The sequence below is a fragment of the Cariama cristata genome, unplaced genomic scaffold (genome assembly GCF_000690535.1).
Source record: "Cariama cristata isolate BGI_N322 unplaced genomic scaffold, ASM69053v1 scaffold31091, whole genome shotgun sequence".
Lineage (NCBI taxonomy): Eukaryota > Metazoa > Chordata > Aves > Cariamiformes > Cariamidae > Cariama > Cariama cristata.
This window is the reverse complement of record NW_009601483.1, coordinates 14,243-31,680: the sequence shown is the minus strand read 5'-3', so window position 1 is coordinate 31,680 and position 17,438 is coordinate 14,243. Positions and strand designations below refer to the sequence as shown.

The 17,438-nt window shown below is 37.1% G+C and overlaps 1 protein-coding gene across 1 annotated transcript; it reads left to right on the top strand.

Moving 5' to 3' along the window:
- Window positions 1-18: 18 nt before the first annotated feature.
- On the top strand, window positions 19-17,125 carry PLK4 (polo-like kinase 4; the record flags this gene model as incomplete). The annotated part of the gene is made up of 15 exons (XM_009710481.1): window positions 19-144; window positions 903-998; window positions 1,093-1,207; window positions 3,183-4,215; window positions 6,751-6,851; window positions 8,481-8,860; window positions 9,755-9,859; window positions 10,250-10,352; window positions 11,158-11,307; window positions 12,208-12,338; window positions 13,160-13,251; window positions 13,611-13,752; window positions 15,135-15,275; window positions 16,194-16,300; window positions 17,026-17,125. Coding segments are annotated over 15 exons (2,922 nt in total), but the record flags the coding sequence as incomplete, so codon positions are not given.
- Window positions 17,126-17,438: the final 313 nt, after the last annotated feature.

Genomic DNA, 17,438 nt, shown 5'->3' with positions numbered 1-17,438 from the left:
TTCAAAGCTGGGGCTGGGGCTGACGGCGATGATTTGTTCGTGTTGCAGGATTTCAAGGTGGGGAACCTCCTGGGGAAGGGCTCCTTTGCAGGGGTCTACAGAGCAGTATCCCTGAAAACCGGTCTGGAAGTGGCTATCAAAATGGTAAGGCAGCCAGCCAAGGAAGTCTCTGTCTTTGGAGAGACTGAACAAGGGCAAGTTGCAACAGGTTGGGGTTATGTGGTTGGGCATTTGTGCCCGGATTGCTTGTTTGTGTGTAACTGACATTTAGATGAGGATTTGATCCTGAAAGATGCAGTACAACCAAATAGACTGTGTGGTAATTAATAGAGAGGCTTACAGTGCTATGAAAAGAACTTAAGCTCAAATATTCAACATTGGGTGGACAATCAGGCCTATAATTCTAATTCAGAAATTTGTGACCATGAAAACTTCATTTAGAATCCATGTGGCTGGACAGGTCCTGGGAAAAATACCCTGAAAAATTTCCCTCACTGCCAGGACAAACTTTGTGAAGGAAACTTGTGTCACAGGTGTTTTACCAGATTTAATTATAATCTATAATACTTCTATTTAGCCACCTTTTTAATGTTAACTGTATTTAGCATATCTGCCTGGCAAAATCAGAATTATATTTCTCTGCTTAAGTATTTCAGAAAATTTTTTAGTTAGTATTGAAAATGTTAACACCTGTCTACTTTGACAGTTGTGTGTTCCTCCATTTATCCATGATACTTGTTCATTAAAAGCATATAGTAGGTTAAACCATGTGAAAACTTGCTTATATTTAGCAGTTTTCAGGCAAACATGCATTGAACATCTGAAATGTCAAGTTCATTTGAAACTAACATGTATGTGATCAATGTTACAGTGCTTAAAAATACTCTGTGGTCCATTTACAGATAGATAAAAAAGCTATGCATAAAGTTGGAATGGTACAGAGGGTTCAAAATGAGGTGAAAATACATTGTCAGCTCAAGCATCCATCTATACTTGAGGTAAGAACCTTGGGTTTGTAGGTAAGACTGTATATGTGACTTGCTGTATAGTCTAAAAAATGTATTTTAATTTTTTCATTGTTTTATGTTCTAGCTTTATAACTACTTTGAAGATAGCAACTACGTATACTTGATACTTGAGATGTGTCACAATGGTGAAATGAGCAGATACATAAAGAACAGAAAGAAACCCTTTTCAGAAGAGGAAGGTGAAATATTTTTTTTTTTTCTATGTAGCTCTCTTTGTATTAATGTCTTGGCTTACTCAATAAATATTTAATTCTAGTGAAAGAATATTTAAAACTGCCATCACTCTGAACCAGTTTCTATAGCTTAAAATCTTGTGATAAGTGATAATCTAGAGATTAATGATTATTGCACATATATTCACTTGAATTTCTGTATAGTTTTGTTTCTGCTTATGCTATTTTACAGTAGCTTGTGCTATTTGGGGTTTTAAAAAAAGGATCATAGAAGGTAGAGCTTACCTTTGTACATATAATTACACTGAAGTGTAGGTTGAGACTGGGAAGTTCCACAGAGGAAAACTGGCAACTAAACATCCACGGATTTGTTCTCTTCGTGTTGTACCTCTTCGCCTCAGTATTACTGTATTACGTGTCACCAGTTAGAAAGCCTTCCAGATTATAGTTTGCCTTATGTGGTATCGTTGGAAATATTTACTGTCTTCCAAGCTGTGTGTGGAAATGAAGATAATGCAGTTAACTGTGTTGCTGAAGGGCTGAGTTAGCAAGGAAATATCCAGTTTGACACTCCATCTAGAATTTTGGAAGGACTGGCAGCTAAGGAGAAATTCTACTATGGTTTTACCTCCATTTCTTATGGAAAGCACTGAAAATCTTACCTTTCGTTGAGGGTTCATTGTCAGAGTAATGCTAAAACTTTTTAAATTGGCTATGTTACTCTCTTGAATAGTGTTTGGAGAAAGAAGTCTTGCAAAAAAGGTGAATTTCACTTACGAATTTATTAATGTTTCATTTTCTTACAGTTGAGAGAGGATTTCAGTTGGAACACTGACCACTGAAAGCCTAACCAGAACAGCACAATTCAAAAAAGAAAAAAAAAAAAAAAAACAGACAGCAAAGCCAGCTGCAGTGTGTAATGTTTGAGGGCACAGCCAAACAAGCTGTTCTGGTTTCAGCCGATCTGGATTCAGTGGTTATCGCCTCTAGTGCTTCCAGACTTACCATGCTGGTCATCTCTTGCACAGTAGTTCCAGTTTACCTTCTTCTCTATCAGTTTCTAATCTAATTCTGTGAAACTATTATAGACAGGGATTTTTCAGAACCCAGATCACAGGACTGGATTAAAGGGGTACTGCTCTATGGGCATCATCTGTTTAACTTGTATCTGCTCTAGCAAAAAGAGTTCATCTGATGGTACCTTAGTTCTAAAAGCTGATAAACCACTGACCTGGATAAAGAAGTCTCTCCCTTTGAGGAATGGTTTCTACTGACGTTTGTTACTCACTAGTCTTTGCCCTCTGCTAAGAGAAGGAGGGCTGTAAATTGTTTGCTCCAGAAAGAATGATTCTTAAAATTGCTGTAACTGCAACAACATAATAAATGATGCTGTTTCAGCCTGGATGAGGTTTTGTTGTTCCTGCTGTAAGCTAAAGCTCTTGAATATTCCCTGAATTTCTAATGTAATAGAACAGAAAGGCTATCCCAATACTGTGAGCTTAGATTTTGAGAAATTGGAATTCTACTAGCCTTGCCAGTTTGCTAATGATAAAACCAAAATAATCCAAATTCTCCCATATTTTATAATCTGCATATGGTGAAGCTGCTTGGTTTCGTGTATTTGCTGTTTCTGAAAGTGAGGAGCAACTTTTTTAATTCTTAAGAACCTAAGCTTTAAAAGTTGAGGCCAATTGAAAATATTTCCAGTCCTGTTTACCTTATTCTGTTAGCAAAAAACCAAATCTGATTACTGCATTCCAGAATTTTTTCTTATGAACTTAGAACATAATCATGCCATATTGCTTAAAGCAAAAAGCATGAAGTTAATTCTACTTTCATTAGCATGACACTTAAACATCCTTGTAACATCCTCATTATTTAAAAAAAAAAAAAGCAAGACCAATAGCAGACTTCAAAAAGTTATTTTCACAGCTATGATTTAAATTATATGACTAAAACATCTGGGTTTGTGTTTTGACAGCCCGACACTTCTTGCATCAAATTATCACGGGTATGCTGTATCTTCATTCTCACGGAATACTGCACCGGGACCTCACGCTTTCCAATATCTTACTCACCAATAATATGAATGTCAAGATTGCTGATTTTGGACTAGCAACTCAGCTGAAAATGCCCCATGAAAAGCATTACACCATGTGTGGAACTCCAAATTACATTTCTCCAGAGATAGCCACGAGGAGTCCACATGGACTTGAATCTGATGTGTGGTCTTTGGGCTGTATGTTTTACACTCTTCTTATTGGAAAGCCACCTTTTGACACTGACACAGTCAAGAACACACTGAATAAAGTAGTATTAGCAGATTATGAAATGCCAGCCTTTTTATCAAGAGAGGCGCAAGACCTTATACATAGATTACTTCGCAAAAATCCAGCAGATCGTTTGAGTCTTTCCTCAGTGTTGGATCATCCTTTTATGTCCAGGTGTAGCTCTGCACGGAGTAAAGATTTGGGGACTTCAGAAGATTCCATGGACAGTGGAAATGCTACCATCTCTACAACCTTCACAGGCTCTTCCAGCATCAGTACCAGCGGTTGCTTGAAGGAAAAGAAGCAGCTGTTAGTTGGACAGCCACTCCCAAATAAAATGACTTTTTTTCCTAAAACCAAGACTTCCAGTAATACTTCATCGGTAGATGGAAGCGGTTCTTTTCATCAATGGGGAATTCAGGGAAGAGAAATCGGCATAACTGGCAGGGGAAGAACCATGCAACTTGCGGAAGAGAGGCCACATTCGCGCTACCTCCGAAGAGCCCACTCTTCAGATAGGTCTGGCACATCCCATAGTCAGACTCAAGGCATATCGAATATTGTTGAGAGATGTCACTCTATGGAACTGCTTTCTAAGCCTAAAGTAGGAACGAGGGAAAATACAGGATGCTTTTCACCTGCGAACAGCTATACTGATATAGGAGAAATATTTAAGGAGAAGACTTCTAGTGGTTCTGGTTCTTTTGAAGGGCAAATACCGCCACCTGTCAAAGATCAACCTCAGTAAGAATCAGTTTTTATTAAGATGGAATTTAGAACTGCCTTATATGTTAAATGCATGATTTTTCCTGTAACTAACCTGTAGTAAGTGCCTAAAGTCTCTGCACTTGTAGCTTGAATACTAAATCAGAGAGGGTGATAATTGATGCCGTTGCTATGCAGAGGTTTGCGTCCCCACTGTCCCTGTCTTAAAGTTCATAGATGCAGTGCATCAGCTAGCTAGATTGTAGCTTTTATTCATCCTGGTAATACTCTCTTATTGACTTATTTCCACATGCAGCAAGCTGAGTATTTCTTTCCCCACAGTAATTGCAGTAGAGAACCTTGCTAATTCTTCTTTGTAGAAGAGACATAGGGTAGAAGACCTGTTGGAGCGAGTCCAGAGGAGGGCAACGAAAATGATCCGAGGGCTGGAGCACCTCTCCTATGAGGACAGGCTGAGGGAGTTGGGGTTGTTGAGCCTGGAGAAGAGGAGGCTTCGAGGTGACCTCATTGCGGCCTTCCAATACCTGAAGGGGGCCTATATGAGAGGTGGGGACAGACTTTTTAGCAGGGTCTGCTGTGACAGGACAAGGGGTAATGGTTTTAAACTAAAAGAGGGTAGATTTAGACTTGACATAAGGAAAAAATTGTTTACAATGAGGGTGGTGAAGCACTGGCACAGGTTGCCCAGAGAGGTGGTAGATGCCCCATCCCTGGAGGCATTCAAGGTCAGGCTGGATGGGGCTCTGAGCAACCTTATCTAGTTGGAGAAGTCCCTGCTCACCGCAGGGGGGTTGGACTAGGTGACCTCTAAAGGTCCCTTCCAGCCCAAATGATTCTATGATTCTATGAACATTCAGAGTGTGATTACCAACATTTTTATTTGCTGCTCTGTGGGTTTTTTTTTTTTCCTGTTACGCTTAGACAGGATAAAGAAAAAACAAATTAAGTATAAGATTAGGTGATGGATTATAAAGCTGTTGTACCAGAAAGTTATCTTTGAGTGTTGTTTTCCTATCTGAAACTTAGTTCTTATCTTAGATGTAGTTTCTGGGTGAAAATCCTGTCTTCTTTCTGTACATTGATGGACTTCCCCAGCTGACACAAACCAACTCAGATGTCAAATCTACAAGTGATGCTAGGATGTTTTCAGTGTTGTTGGAGGCCTCATCTCTGCCTTCTGTGCACTGCTGTGCAACAGGAGCCCTTCTTTGTGATAAACTTAGTCTATGCTCAGAAGTTTGCTTTGTTTTTTTCATCAGCAGAACATGAAAGAATGCTTCCCTGTTTTAATGTAAGGACTACTGCATATCTTAGTTCTTGCATTTCTCTCCGCATTAAGAAGTGGCAACTTTGTGTGATCATTTCATATGTTTTTCTTTTTGCAAATCAGGTCAGGGAAAATGCGAATGAGCTCTTTGCCCTGTAAAAAAAGTAAATGGAGTAAGAGGTTTTTCTTGACTATACACAACTGTTTGACAGAAGCCTCTGTTCAGCAAGTTCAATGGGCATGTGCGTTCTTTCTAGTTTGAGAAACATTTGATAAGTCAAAGAAATTATTTCTGCAAATGTTAACATAACGCTTACTTGTATTCTCCATGACTTCATAAAGACACGCTGAATATAAATGTGACAGAATATTAATATGTGTGGGGATTAACTGAATAGTTACTACGGTGTTTTTTTTTTTTACATTGATTATAGGAGAGCCTCTTGCATCTATAGTTAGCCTGCACAGCGATCTTAAATGCAAGGTTCTAAGACCTAAATTAGATGCTTATGTTCAGGGTGGGGGGGGCTGGTGGTGTTGTGCTAACTGAGTCCTTGCCAATGCTAAAGTAGTGATCATCGCAAAAAGAAAGTACAGACAGGTACAGGCTACAGAGATAGAAAACCTCACAGGAGCTTAGTGTGAATTTACAACAGATCAGTGATTCTGCAATAACTGTTTTTGTGTGCTCTTTATTCTTCAACATGTGGATTATAGCTTGAGTTCACCTGTGACTACATATATGTCATTGTCTAAAAAGCTGGTAAAAAATATTTATAAACTTTGGGATTTACTATATTTATATAAACTGAAATTATTTTAGATAAGATTGCCTACATATTTCAGCTGCATATTTGTTATGCTGAATGAGATCCACTGGGGTCATGGGCGTCATCCCTGTGTCTTCTCTGAGGTTGTTTGCTATCTGTCAGTTACGAACCAGATGTAAGAACAGTCACTGCTGGGAGGCATTATCAATGGCTCTTTTTGTTCATATATGTCAGTTCCAAGAGTCTACTAGCGAGTGCTAACAGGCTTAAATTTATGCTAAACTTAATAATAACTTTTCAGTCCATTTGGAAACAGTATTTTTGTTGTACTTTACCCAATGAACATTCCTCATGAAAAAAGAAGGACGCTCTATGCTGTCTAGAGCTGCAAAATGCCACCTGCATTTCTTAAATGTTCTAGAAGTGTTGTGGTTTCTGCAGCTGTAACATTATAACTGCTGTTGTGCAAGTGACTTTGATGTAATCTTGATTACATGTGTAACTTTTATTTTGCAGCTCAAATTATCTCTGCCCAATGAAGCCCCAGGTTGGTTTGTTAGAGCAGAAGTCCCAGGCTGAAACAATGCAGCAGTGGCTTGGAAGCATGCAAACAAATGGTGTGTTACTCATCACCTGCCTATTTTTGCACTTAAGTTGGAATAATGGCTTTTGTAACAGTTTCTGTGGGGTTTTCTGTATTTTATTTCTTTAAACTTGTGACAGAAGGGGTATCTGTATGGCCAAGTAACTGTGATACCAGAGTATAATGCTGGCATCCAAAATAACAGCGACTACATGTTAACAGAAGCTACTGTAGACAGACTTTTTTTCTGAATGAAAAGCATAGGAGATCTTAAACTGGCTTGTCACTGAAAAATTGTCACAGATATTGAAAGAGGCAGAATGATTTCTAGCATCACTATCTGCAGAATCATGCTGAAGCAAGAAATATCCCATTGAAAACATTGTTTTGTTTTCTCTTTTGGTCTAAGCTGTAACATTTTAGTTTCTTGAGGTAGGAATTAATTTCAGAAGGTTTTGTAGTTAGTGTTCCTCTTAAGCTGTTGGGTTGGTATAACGAACTGTATGTAACTGCCTTCATAGGAGTGAAGAAATTGTACATTGAATTTCAGTATTTGGCTTCCTAAAATGAGGTCATTTTCTTAGTATTTCAGCCCCGCTCCCCAAAAAAACACCAAAAACCCACACAAACCAAAACCAAAACACCTCAATTCTAGAACCTGCCATAATTACTCACTTGTGACCTGAAATGTGACAAAAGATTGGCAGGTGACTCAAAAGCCCCGTTAATTTAGTTGTGTAAATACACCTTAAGAGAAAATGTGACCTAATTGAATGAGAAAGATAATAAGGCTGCAGAAGGAGGGGTGGAGGAGAGGACAAAAGACACAGAAGGGAAGGAGGTGTTCTTTGTCATGCATCATGTTACATCATTTACAAATAATGTAACTTAATCGTAGAACTAAATCACAAATCCATTCTGGCCTTTTTTGTTTCGATATTACTGGACTCCTTCCCTTCCTGTCTACAGGGGATTGGAATCATATAACATATGGTCTGAATAATCCTATTTAATTTTTGGTCCCTTCTCAATTGTTCTGCAACATGGCAGGAGGAGTGCAATACTTGTGTGGGTGAGGCAGAAGTTGATCAAGGGCTTAAATATCAAAACTAGGGAAGCAGTTCCAAGAAGTTTAAATGGAAAAATACATTTTTGTCTTTTAACAAGTGGCTGCAAATAAAACAAGGGTTTGGGGGTGTGCACATGACATCTTGAGTACTAAAACCTCTGGTTGATGCTAAAACAGTAGTTAGATAAGCTAAAACTTAAATGAAACTTGGTACTAGTGGTAGTCTGGCAAATAAACTGTATTTCAACAGATTAAACTCATTCTTGTAAACTAATTCTTATTTAAGTATCTATTTGAAACCCTAGTATTTTGTTTATAAATGGTTTTGCAAAATGATTCGATCTATGTTAAGACTGAAGGCCATCATAACTGATAACAGCTTATTTTAAGTAGCACTGGAATTTTGTTAGCACTGGTATTGATTGGCACTAAAATCATAGCCTAATAGTTTGGACTGATGATTAAAGAAATCCCATTCTCCACTTAAATAAGCCTTCTAAGATGATATACTGAAAAGCTTTTAAAAACATAGCAGCATTTTTTTCTTCTGACTGTGACTCTTGAATCTACAATGTACCTTTATGATGCTTTCAGTTCCGCTGAGACCACCTGCAGACCTAACTGGGAACAGTAATGCACATGGAGGTTTTCGGTATCATCTGGATGTGCAGCAAGATGCAACAAGAAATGCATGGAACACCTTAAAAGATATAAGGAACCATGATGCATCCGTGGACCGTCCACATTCTTTAAACCAGAGAAACCCAAAGAAATACATCCCTGGAGTTCTCTGCCAATCTGAGAAAATTCAACCATCATCATCTTCTACGTGTGATCTTTGGTCAACTTCAGAACAAAACCAAACATGGGACAAAGAACCACCAGCACATCAGAAACCTACACTGCGAAGTATAGTGTCACCTCTCAATGCTCACAGGCTAAAACCAATCAGGCAAAAAACAAAAAATGCAGTGGTATGTATCAATTCTTAAAACAGAAACCTAAGTGTTAAGTATAGTGTGACTATCTCTTAAAAATCACTTGATAAACTAGAATAATTTGTTTTTTGAAAACTTAATCTATAATAATGTAATTTAAAATCATATTAGTAAGATGCATCTTAGTTTTTGTATACCAAGTTTTTGGAACACTTGTGGCCACTTCCTGCAAAGTGACATGGCATTGATTTTTAGCTTGCAAGCAAAGACGCAGTAGGTAGACTTAACAAATATTAAGTGCACATATACTTCTACAGTTCCAAAACTGTACTGCTTAGCTGTACTGTTGCATTTAAGATTTTAACTATGACAAACACATAAAACACTTTTACAGTTTAGATAAATAACAGGATTAGAAATTAAAACAGTCTAGCTCTCAAGTAAAAACTTGAATCTCTTCCATATAGGGCTGCTTTTTCCCTGTCTTGTGGGTGGGAAAGCAAAACAAATTCCATTAATCCTTAATGATCACATAAACTTTCTGGTTAGTTTGTTCCTGGTATCCCCCTTTTGCCTTTTGTTCCATTTCTTAGAGTCTTGCTCATCCTGTGGTGTTTCCCCCTGCCCCCCAATTTTTAATTTTTTTTTTTAAAAACAACATAATAGACCTGACCTGTCTTTGTTTGATTTGTCACTTAAGAAGCCACACCCTCATTGACCAGGCTTATAACCTTCAGTCATGTTGAAGAAGTGTTCTGTTTTAATAGCATTAATAGCAAAAGTTACTGTAAGAAGCATTTATAAGTTTGCAGTGCATTTGAGGAAGAAAACAATTTATTTTTTTTAAAGCATTTGTGGAAAGAAAGGATACCTTATCTTGCCAGAAAGTAAAGATCTTTTTGTTTAACTTGTATATTTAATTTATTTTAGGTGAGCATTCTAGATACTGGGGAAGTGTGTATGGAGTTTCTAAAAGAACACCATTCACAAGAACTTGTGAAAGAAGTTCTCAGAATATCTTGTGATGGAAGTGTGGTGAGTATGTTTTCAATTTCTTCACCATTGTATAAAGGGTTTAGAGTATTCTGTTCTTTCAGAGTTTTTCTTATTTTCACTTAAGTGATTATTTGTTTGGGAATGCAATGTTTACATATGCACAGCTGTAAACATTCCCCCCCATAGTACAGCCATACAAATATAGGTAGCAAGCAATTATTTCAGAGCAAAATTGGACTTGACTTTTGGAATAGGTGAAGTATTGTTGAAAAACTGCTGCTGCTAGGTAATTCCTTAGAGGAATAGAGTGTTAATGATAAATTATGGTAATTAATTAAATGGTGATTTATTTCCATACCTGTTAAAAGCAGGGAGTGCTGTAGTAAGTTGCAACTGTAAACACATTTTTTTTTTCCCCCCTTTTTGTAGATTGTAGTTTATCATCCAAATGAAGGAAGAGGTTTCCTTCTTGATGACAGACCTCCTGCTCCTCCTGAAGACATCTGTACGTATAACTTTGACAACTTGCCAGGTAATCTGAAATTTATTTTAAAATTATGATGATTAATGTGATTTTTTCAGTGAATCTTGTTTGAGACTTTTTAGCTTTTAGCCACTACTTTTCAGATAATTGTGAATATAAAGCTCCTTTCAGGATAAGATCCAAACTACAGTTTAACTGGAAACTGTATTTTCAAACTTTACAAGAGAGTGTAAACCCACAGGTTTTAATTCCTTTTGTATGGAGGTTATAAGGAGTCACCCCTTTACAATGTAGTGTACTAAAATTAAAGCTTTCATGATTTTCTGCTCGTTCTGTTTAAATATGAGTGGAAGAAATATTATCAAGTAATTTTTAAAACAGCAACTTTACTTTGTGCTTCCTAATACTCATAACTTGGGGAGGAAGGGGAAAAATATCTATTTGAAAGTATTGACACTATTTAATGTAGACAGCTGAAGAACAAATATAAGCTAACTGTAAGTTCTTAAGAGATAAGCAGACTTCCCTACTAATTAGAGATCAAAGATGGTTTTTACCTAAAGCCAATAAGCCAGCTGGACCATGATATCTATTTAAATGGTATATGCAGCAATTTACTATGTTGTTTAGGTTCTGAACTATGTTAATTGAAGCTATTCTAGTGAAGCTATTGAAGATGCACACTTTTCTAAAAGTTGGTGGAAACAAGTCAGTTTCTTTGAATTATGTGAAGTACTTAAATATCACTTGCAACCTTTGGCTATCAAACATATTTAAAATTACTTCTCTCCAAGGTGGTGCACAGTGTTTAATCTGATGACTTTGATCAAACTCTTTAAATTTTCTTCTTTAGAAAAGTACTGGAAAAAATACCAGTATGCAGCCAAGTTTGTGCAGTTGGTAAGAACAAAAACCCCCAAAGTTACATTCTACACAAGATATGCCAAGTGCATGTTGATGGAAAATTCACCCATTGCAGATGTTGAAATCTGTTTTTATGACGGTATGTATTCATTTTTGCAATTTTGCAAATAGTTATATCCTGTTATTAATGCTGCACTAAAATACTGCCAAACAGTAAAAAATGAATGCTTCAGGTTGAAGCGTTTTTTTGCCACTTTGCCTTTATTCTAGCACTTGCAGATCAGTTTATTCATCAGTTCCTTACTGATATCTTTTCTTCAGGGAGTATGTGTTGCAAAAGTGTTATTTAAATTATGCCTTGTTTTTATTCATGAGCTCTTCTTTGCATCTGCATTTGATAGTTAACCTACTTAGTGAAAGGTGTGTCCCTACTCCAAGCTTTCTAACTGAGGCAATAGTATTACCATGAACACTCCCTGGAGAAAGCGATTGGCCGCCTTTTCCAACTCTACCCTTCATAAACTAGACTGCACTGATGATTGTTTTCTTACTAGACTACTATCAACTAGTTTGATTTGCCACATGCATAGATATACCCCAACAGAATTTATGACAAAAAAAAAAGGCTTAATAGCTCTGTGATTGTGTGGGACTGCTATTGAAAGAATGGACATTTTTTTTAACACTATATCCAAATAGTAATTGACCCTACTTAACCAATTTTTGGCAATACTGTTAGAGATGTTAATTTTGTCTCAGATTAATGTTTAGAAAAGTAGTTCTTAAAATATGTAACAGGTGCATTATTCAGCCCATTTAAGTAGGGATCTTTGGCCATAGAGGGCATTCCGTTAACATCACAGTCCCAATTTAAGTGGCTCTATTTCTGCTAGACATAGAGCTCATGCAGGAGTGGTTTTATTCTTGCAGTAATTAAATCAGTGAGATACCCTTTAGCATAGAATGCAATGGCAGAAATCTGGTATCTAGATGCTGGTATTTTATACAATTCACACAAGTTTTTACATTTTTTTTATAGGAGCAAAGATACACAAGACAGCTGGTATAACTCGTGTGATTGAAAAATCAGGAAAATCCTTCACTTTGAAAGGAGAAAGTGAAGCAGGTTTGAAGAAGGAAATGCAAGTTTATATGGATCATGCAAATGAGGTAAACTGTTTTATGTAGAACTTTCCCAGTGCAAAGCAACTTTCTGAAAATTCAGTTTGTTTCACACATGTACTTCTGATGTTGTTTTTCATATTTTTCATTAGACTAAGGAGGGATGATAAAGTGGTTTTTGGGAGAGCAAATATCAATGTAGAGGTAACAGTAACAATGCCTCACAATGAAGACTACTAGAGGAAATTCTTACTACTGTGTAAAGCAGGTTTGCCTGTCTGGTGAAAGGATTAAACAGAACAGATGAAGCTGCTTTATACAAGTTTTTTAAGTAAAAAAAAAAAAAACCACAAACAAAAAATCCCCACAAAAAAACCCAACCCTGCCCACCCACCCCCACCCCCTGCAAAAAAAAAAAACCAAAAAAACAAATAAACACATAAAACCTTCCAGGTGTTCAGCTGACCTGCCTGCTGTGCTTTCCATCATCTGTTTCATGTCACCCAATTAGCAGTCACAAGAGTATGTCTATGAACTTCGGAAACAGTAAAAAATATAGTACAAATTTCCTATTCAGTTCTCCTTATGTTCTGTTATTTTCTGGAATAAAATTCAGGGGTCTTCTAGTCCTGCTAAAAGGGGAGGAGATGTGATTATTAAAAGCATAATTCCAGATGTGCTGAAGTTAGGAGGGAGTCTTGCTGTAATAGAGCTTTTTAAGTTACCTCCATGGTACATGAATGCAGCTGTTATTGACACTCAGTACCACTGAAAAAAGCATTTCCTTGTGTAGGCTCACCTGCCACACTAAACATGAATGAAATAGTTACACTGTTCTCTATTAAAAACTAAGCTCCTTCTAATTGCAGGGACATCGTATATGCCTTGCACTGGAATCTGCTGTTTTGGAAGAAGAAAAAAGGAGTGAAAGTGTTCCGTTTTTTCCAATAATTGTTGGAAGGTAGTATCTTTCACTTGAAAATACTTATGCATTTGAATATTCCCACTAAGCAGCCTTCTGCAGCTAATGTTTGCAGAAGCCAGGGTTGCTTAACAGAGGCTCATTAATGTGATAGCATGTATGAACACCTTATTTTGGACCTGCAAAGCCTCCTTTGATACTAGGACAACATATACTTGTGGATTTAGACTAAGCCAGGCTAATAATTAGCCCATGTAAAAACAGTTCTGCAGAAGACCAGTGCCATCAAGTGCTTTGTACACTCCATGGTAAACTGAAGGAAAAACTGCATCTCCTCACTTGTTTCTTTTGTCCCTTTTGGATAGACCTTTTCCCAATTTGTGTCATTATTTTTCCAGAAAACCTGGCAATACTGAATCACCACAGGCTGTAGCACCTCCGCTGTTGGACAACACAAACTGTTCAAAAGAAGTTATGGCACTGGATGGAAATATAGCTGCCAGTTCTACTCCAGTTCAAACTCCAAACTGTCCTCCTTCTGTAAGTACACAGGAACATACAGTGGAGACTACTCTCCAGTAGGAATTCAAATATTCCTGTTTTATTTGAACTGATGGAATTACATTTGTATGGATGTAGGCTTTTATCAGCCATTTCTGAGCATATTGACTAGAAACGTTAACTTTGATCTCAACTCACTTTTGATATAAGGATTTAAGATCATCTGAAAAATGAAAATCCTCCGAAACTTTACCACAAATGCTTCCTGGGAATATAGTTTGAAAATTGCTTACTCGCGTTATACAGCACAGTCTTCAATTTGCTTTGGAGAGCTCTGATGTGCCTTCAGGCCTGTATTTCGAATGGTAGTCGCAAAGGATATTAGCACTTGAGCCTATTGTTCTTAAACAATCAAGTGTTAGTGTGTCTTAAAAAAAAAAAGTGGAAGTGTAAATATACATCACTCCTGTCTCTCTAAACATATAACTCATTCTTTGTTTGCCATACAGCGAACACTTAGGTCTTTCACTGTCTGCTTTCTCTTCTGAAGTATGTATTTCAAAGCAAAATAACACAATAGCTGGTTGCCTTTCCATGTTACTCTTGACTTTTTTGTCAGTTTGTTTATACTTGAACTAGATCTGTATATCCTGAGGTACAGCTTGTTGTTTCTTTCAGGTTCCTGTAATTATCTGGATCCTGATCTCTTTCCTGACCAAGCTCTCCTATTTCAGAAGCACCCCCTGACTTCCGTCCTTTCACAGAACCCTGAATCTTAAATACTGCTAAGCACACCACCTCATCTCTGTCATCTCGGTGACTATGGGAGGAGGTATCTGAGTAGCAGATCTTTTATAGAAGCAGAGGTGTTCCTCCTAGACACTAGTGGTGGTGTTGTCCTAAAGGCCTCCAATGTTTGATCCTCTGTTATTCCTAATTCATCACTCCTGTCTCTCTAAACATATATCAGACTTTGTATGTGCTGTACAACTCCTCTATTAACATTTAATATTCTAGCTTCCAATTAATATCAGTGTCCATATTTTTGTAAAATATTGGCCAAGTGGCCATCTGAATGAGGGCTATTTTATAATCTTAACATGCTGAACATTTTTCCTGAAGCTGGACAGGGTTTTCTGACAGTCAAATAAGGAAAAATGGGGTTTAAGTAGAAAAAGTCTGCTTAGGGGAAGCGATTCCTTTGTGAGTACAGGAAAGTGGTAGAAAAACTGTCATAATACTGAGAGTGATACAAAATCCTGTGGGGTTTTTATAATGTAATGCTGTTAAATGAAGCATATATGCTAAATCTGTCTGTATATAGGTAAAGATTAAAACAGGTGGTAATTGACCACTATAGCTGGAACATAATCAGTTGGATTAATACTAGGGTACTAATACTGTGCAATTCTGTGTTTTAGGTTGTGGTGTATGAGAAGTCTGCGTTTATGACTAACACTGCTGAAACTACATGCTCCTCTGTTCATCAAACAGAATGCAGTCCAAATTCAGCCCAACTTTTAAAATCTGTCTTTGTGAAAAATGTTGGTTGGGCTTCTCAGGTGAGAAATTAATACTGATAAAGGAGGGAGGTCTGTTCTTTTTTTCCTATTAAACTTGAGGTACCTATTTTTAAGTCTTTAACTTAAAACTTGATTTGTGAGGAATACTTTCAGTTGTGCTCTGCTACAGTTTAAATCTGAAAATTGGTATGTGGAAAAATCCTTCCAAATAAACATCTTGGATAAATACCATGGTGCGCTACATAAGTAGAAGGAACCAAAATAATAGTTCAGTATTTCAGTTATCACAATTTTCCTGTGGTGGTTATTGCCTATTTCAGTGTCTTCTGTCATTTAAATCTGACTCTAGTAAAAAACTGAAGCTGTTAAACTTCTGTCTGTTCACTAACGTAGATCTAAAGGTGTCATGACAAAGATACGCACCAGATCTGTACAAGACAAATGAATCTGCCCATATAACAGGAAAAGCTGTTTCCTTACAGAAAAATCTTTCCTCTGCTTTTCTGTGGGACCAGCTTTAGATTTAAAAAATGGTTCTCTGCAATCCAGATAAAGTAGGCGTCCTGTCCTAAAAGAAAAAGTTTGCTTTATGTATATAAACTTAAAAATATATATAGCTGTGAACTCTCACAAATAGGCCTTTTATCGTATGCTTGGTCCTATTTAAAATTTCTTTAGGAGTGGTTAAGCTAAAGGTACTTCTTTATTTAACCCTCATTGAAAAGGATGACTAAAGCTGAGTAGTTGAAACCTTAGGAAGTCTGATTCTTGATACTGCATGAGACTACTTACTTCAAAGTGTAGTATACCTGCAATCTTTGTCTTTAAAAGACTGACCAGGATACCTGAGTCACTTAAGCAATTCTGAAAAACTTTCAGCTTCAATTATTAGAAAAATTCTAGGTATGTAATCTTGTATTTTATGTCCTCAAACCATAATGCAACTTCTCTTGTTAGCTGACCAGTGGAGCAGTATGGGTTCAGTTTAATGATGGATCCCAACTGGTAGCCCAAGCAGGTGTTTCTTCTATCACTTACACATCTCCAGATGGCCAGACAACTAGGTGAGTCTGTTACTGCTACAAAAACAGTTCAGGTTACTGTCAGCGCAAAGCTGTTATACATAAGGTAAACTTCATAGCTGCTATTAGTTTTGTTCTGTAAATATTAAAACTTAGCTTTTCAATCACTTCTCAATTGATTAGCTTATAAACTTAATGAATAAGAGAAACACCTAAAGCTTTCACTAGATAACAAATGAATAAAAAAAAAGTTGGGAATGCATCTACTTGGTCTCCAGACTATAGCCACTATTCAGGTACAGTATTTAAAAAGGTGGGGGAGAACAGTAAGGTTTTAATACTTCCCCCCAAGACCCTGCTTGATTAGGAAGACAGCATGCCAACATTGACGCATAGACCTGCAGTGCTCAGGTGAAGTTTAGCATCTCTTTTGGACACTGGGCACTTCCCATACAAATATGGCCACTCAGTAACATGCTTCCTCTGTGCAAAGTCTGAGGCAGTAATATACAGTATGTTCAGGTGTTATTGCAGTTTTAAACATTGTTTGGGTATTTTCTTAGTCTGAAGCACTTCTTTCAGTTAAATACATATAGGGAAGGGGGAGCCTGGATGTAAGGCATCAAGCTTCAATTAATGGATCGAGATACACTTAAAATCTACTTGAATTAGTGGTTACATGCAAGTTTTGAAATAATTACACTGTCCTGAAATAAAATGAATTATTTTAAGCTTCTAAATTTTTCTCTGCTTATTTGCCTTTCTAGGTATGGAGAAAACGATAAGTTGCCAGAATACATCAAAGAGAAGCTGCACTGTCTGTCTTCTATTCTGGTGATGTTTACCAATCCAGCTGGTCCCCACTGATTAAAGCAAAGCAGATGTCAGGACACAAGAGCTTAATAAACTCACTCACTCACTTTCAAGTGATGTGACTGATCTTACTCAGCTTATGCAGGAATTCTTCCAAAAGCTGATAAAAAATCAGGAAGGGAAGGGTTGCCCTGTTTATGTGTAGCAAATTGCTTGTGAAGTATCATACAAAAAATTATTTTCCTTAAAATGATGGATAAACTTGCTCAAGCAAAACTTTGAGCAACTTAGTTCTAGATAGTATCAACTTTTTGGAAGTAATCTGAATCTGTTGTATTTTTTTCTTCCTTCACTGCTTACTCAGTGC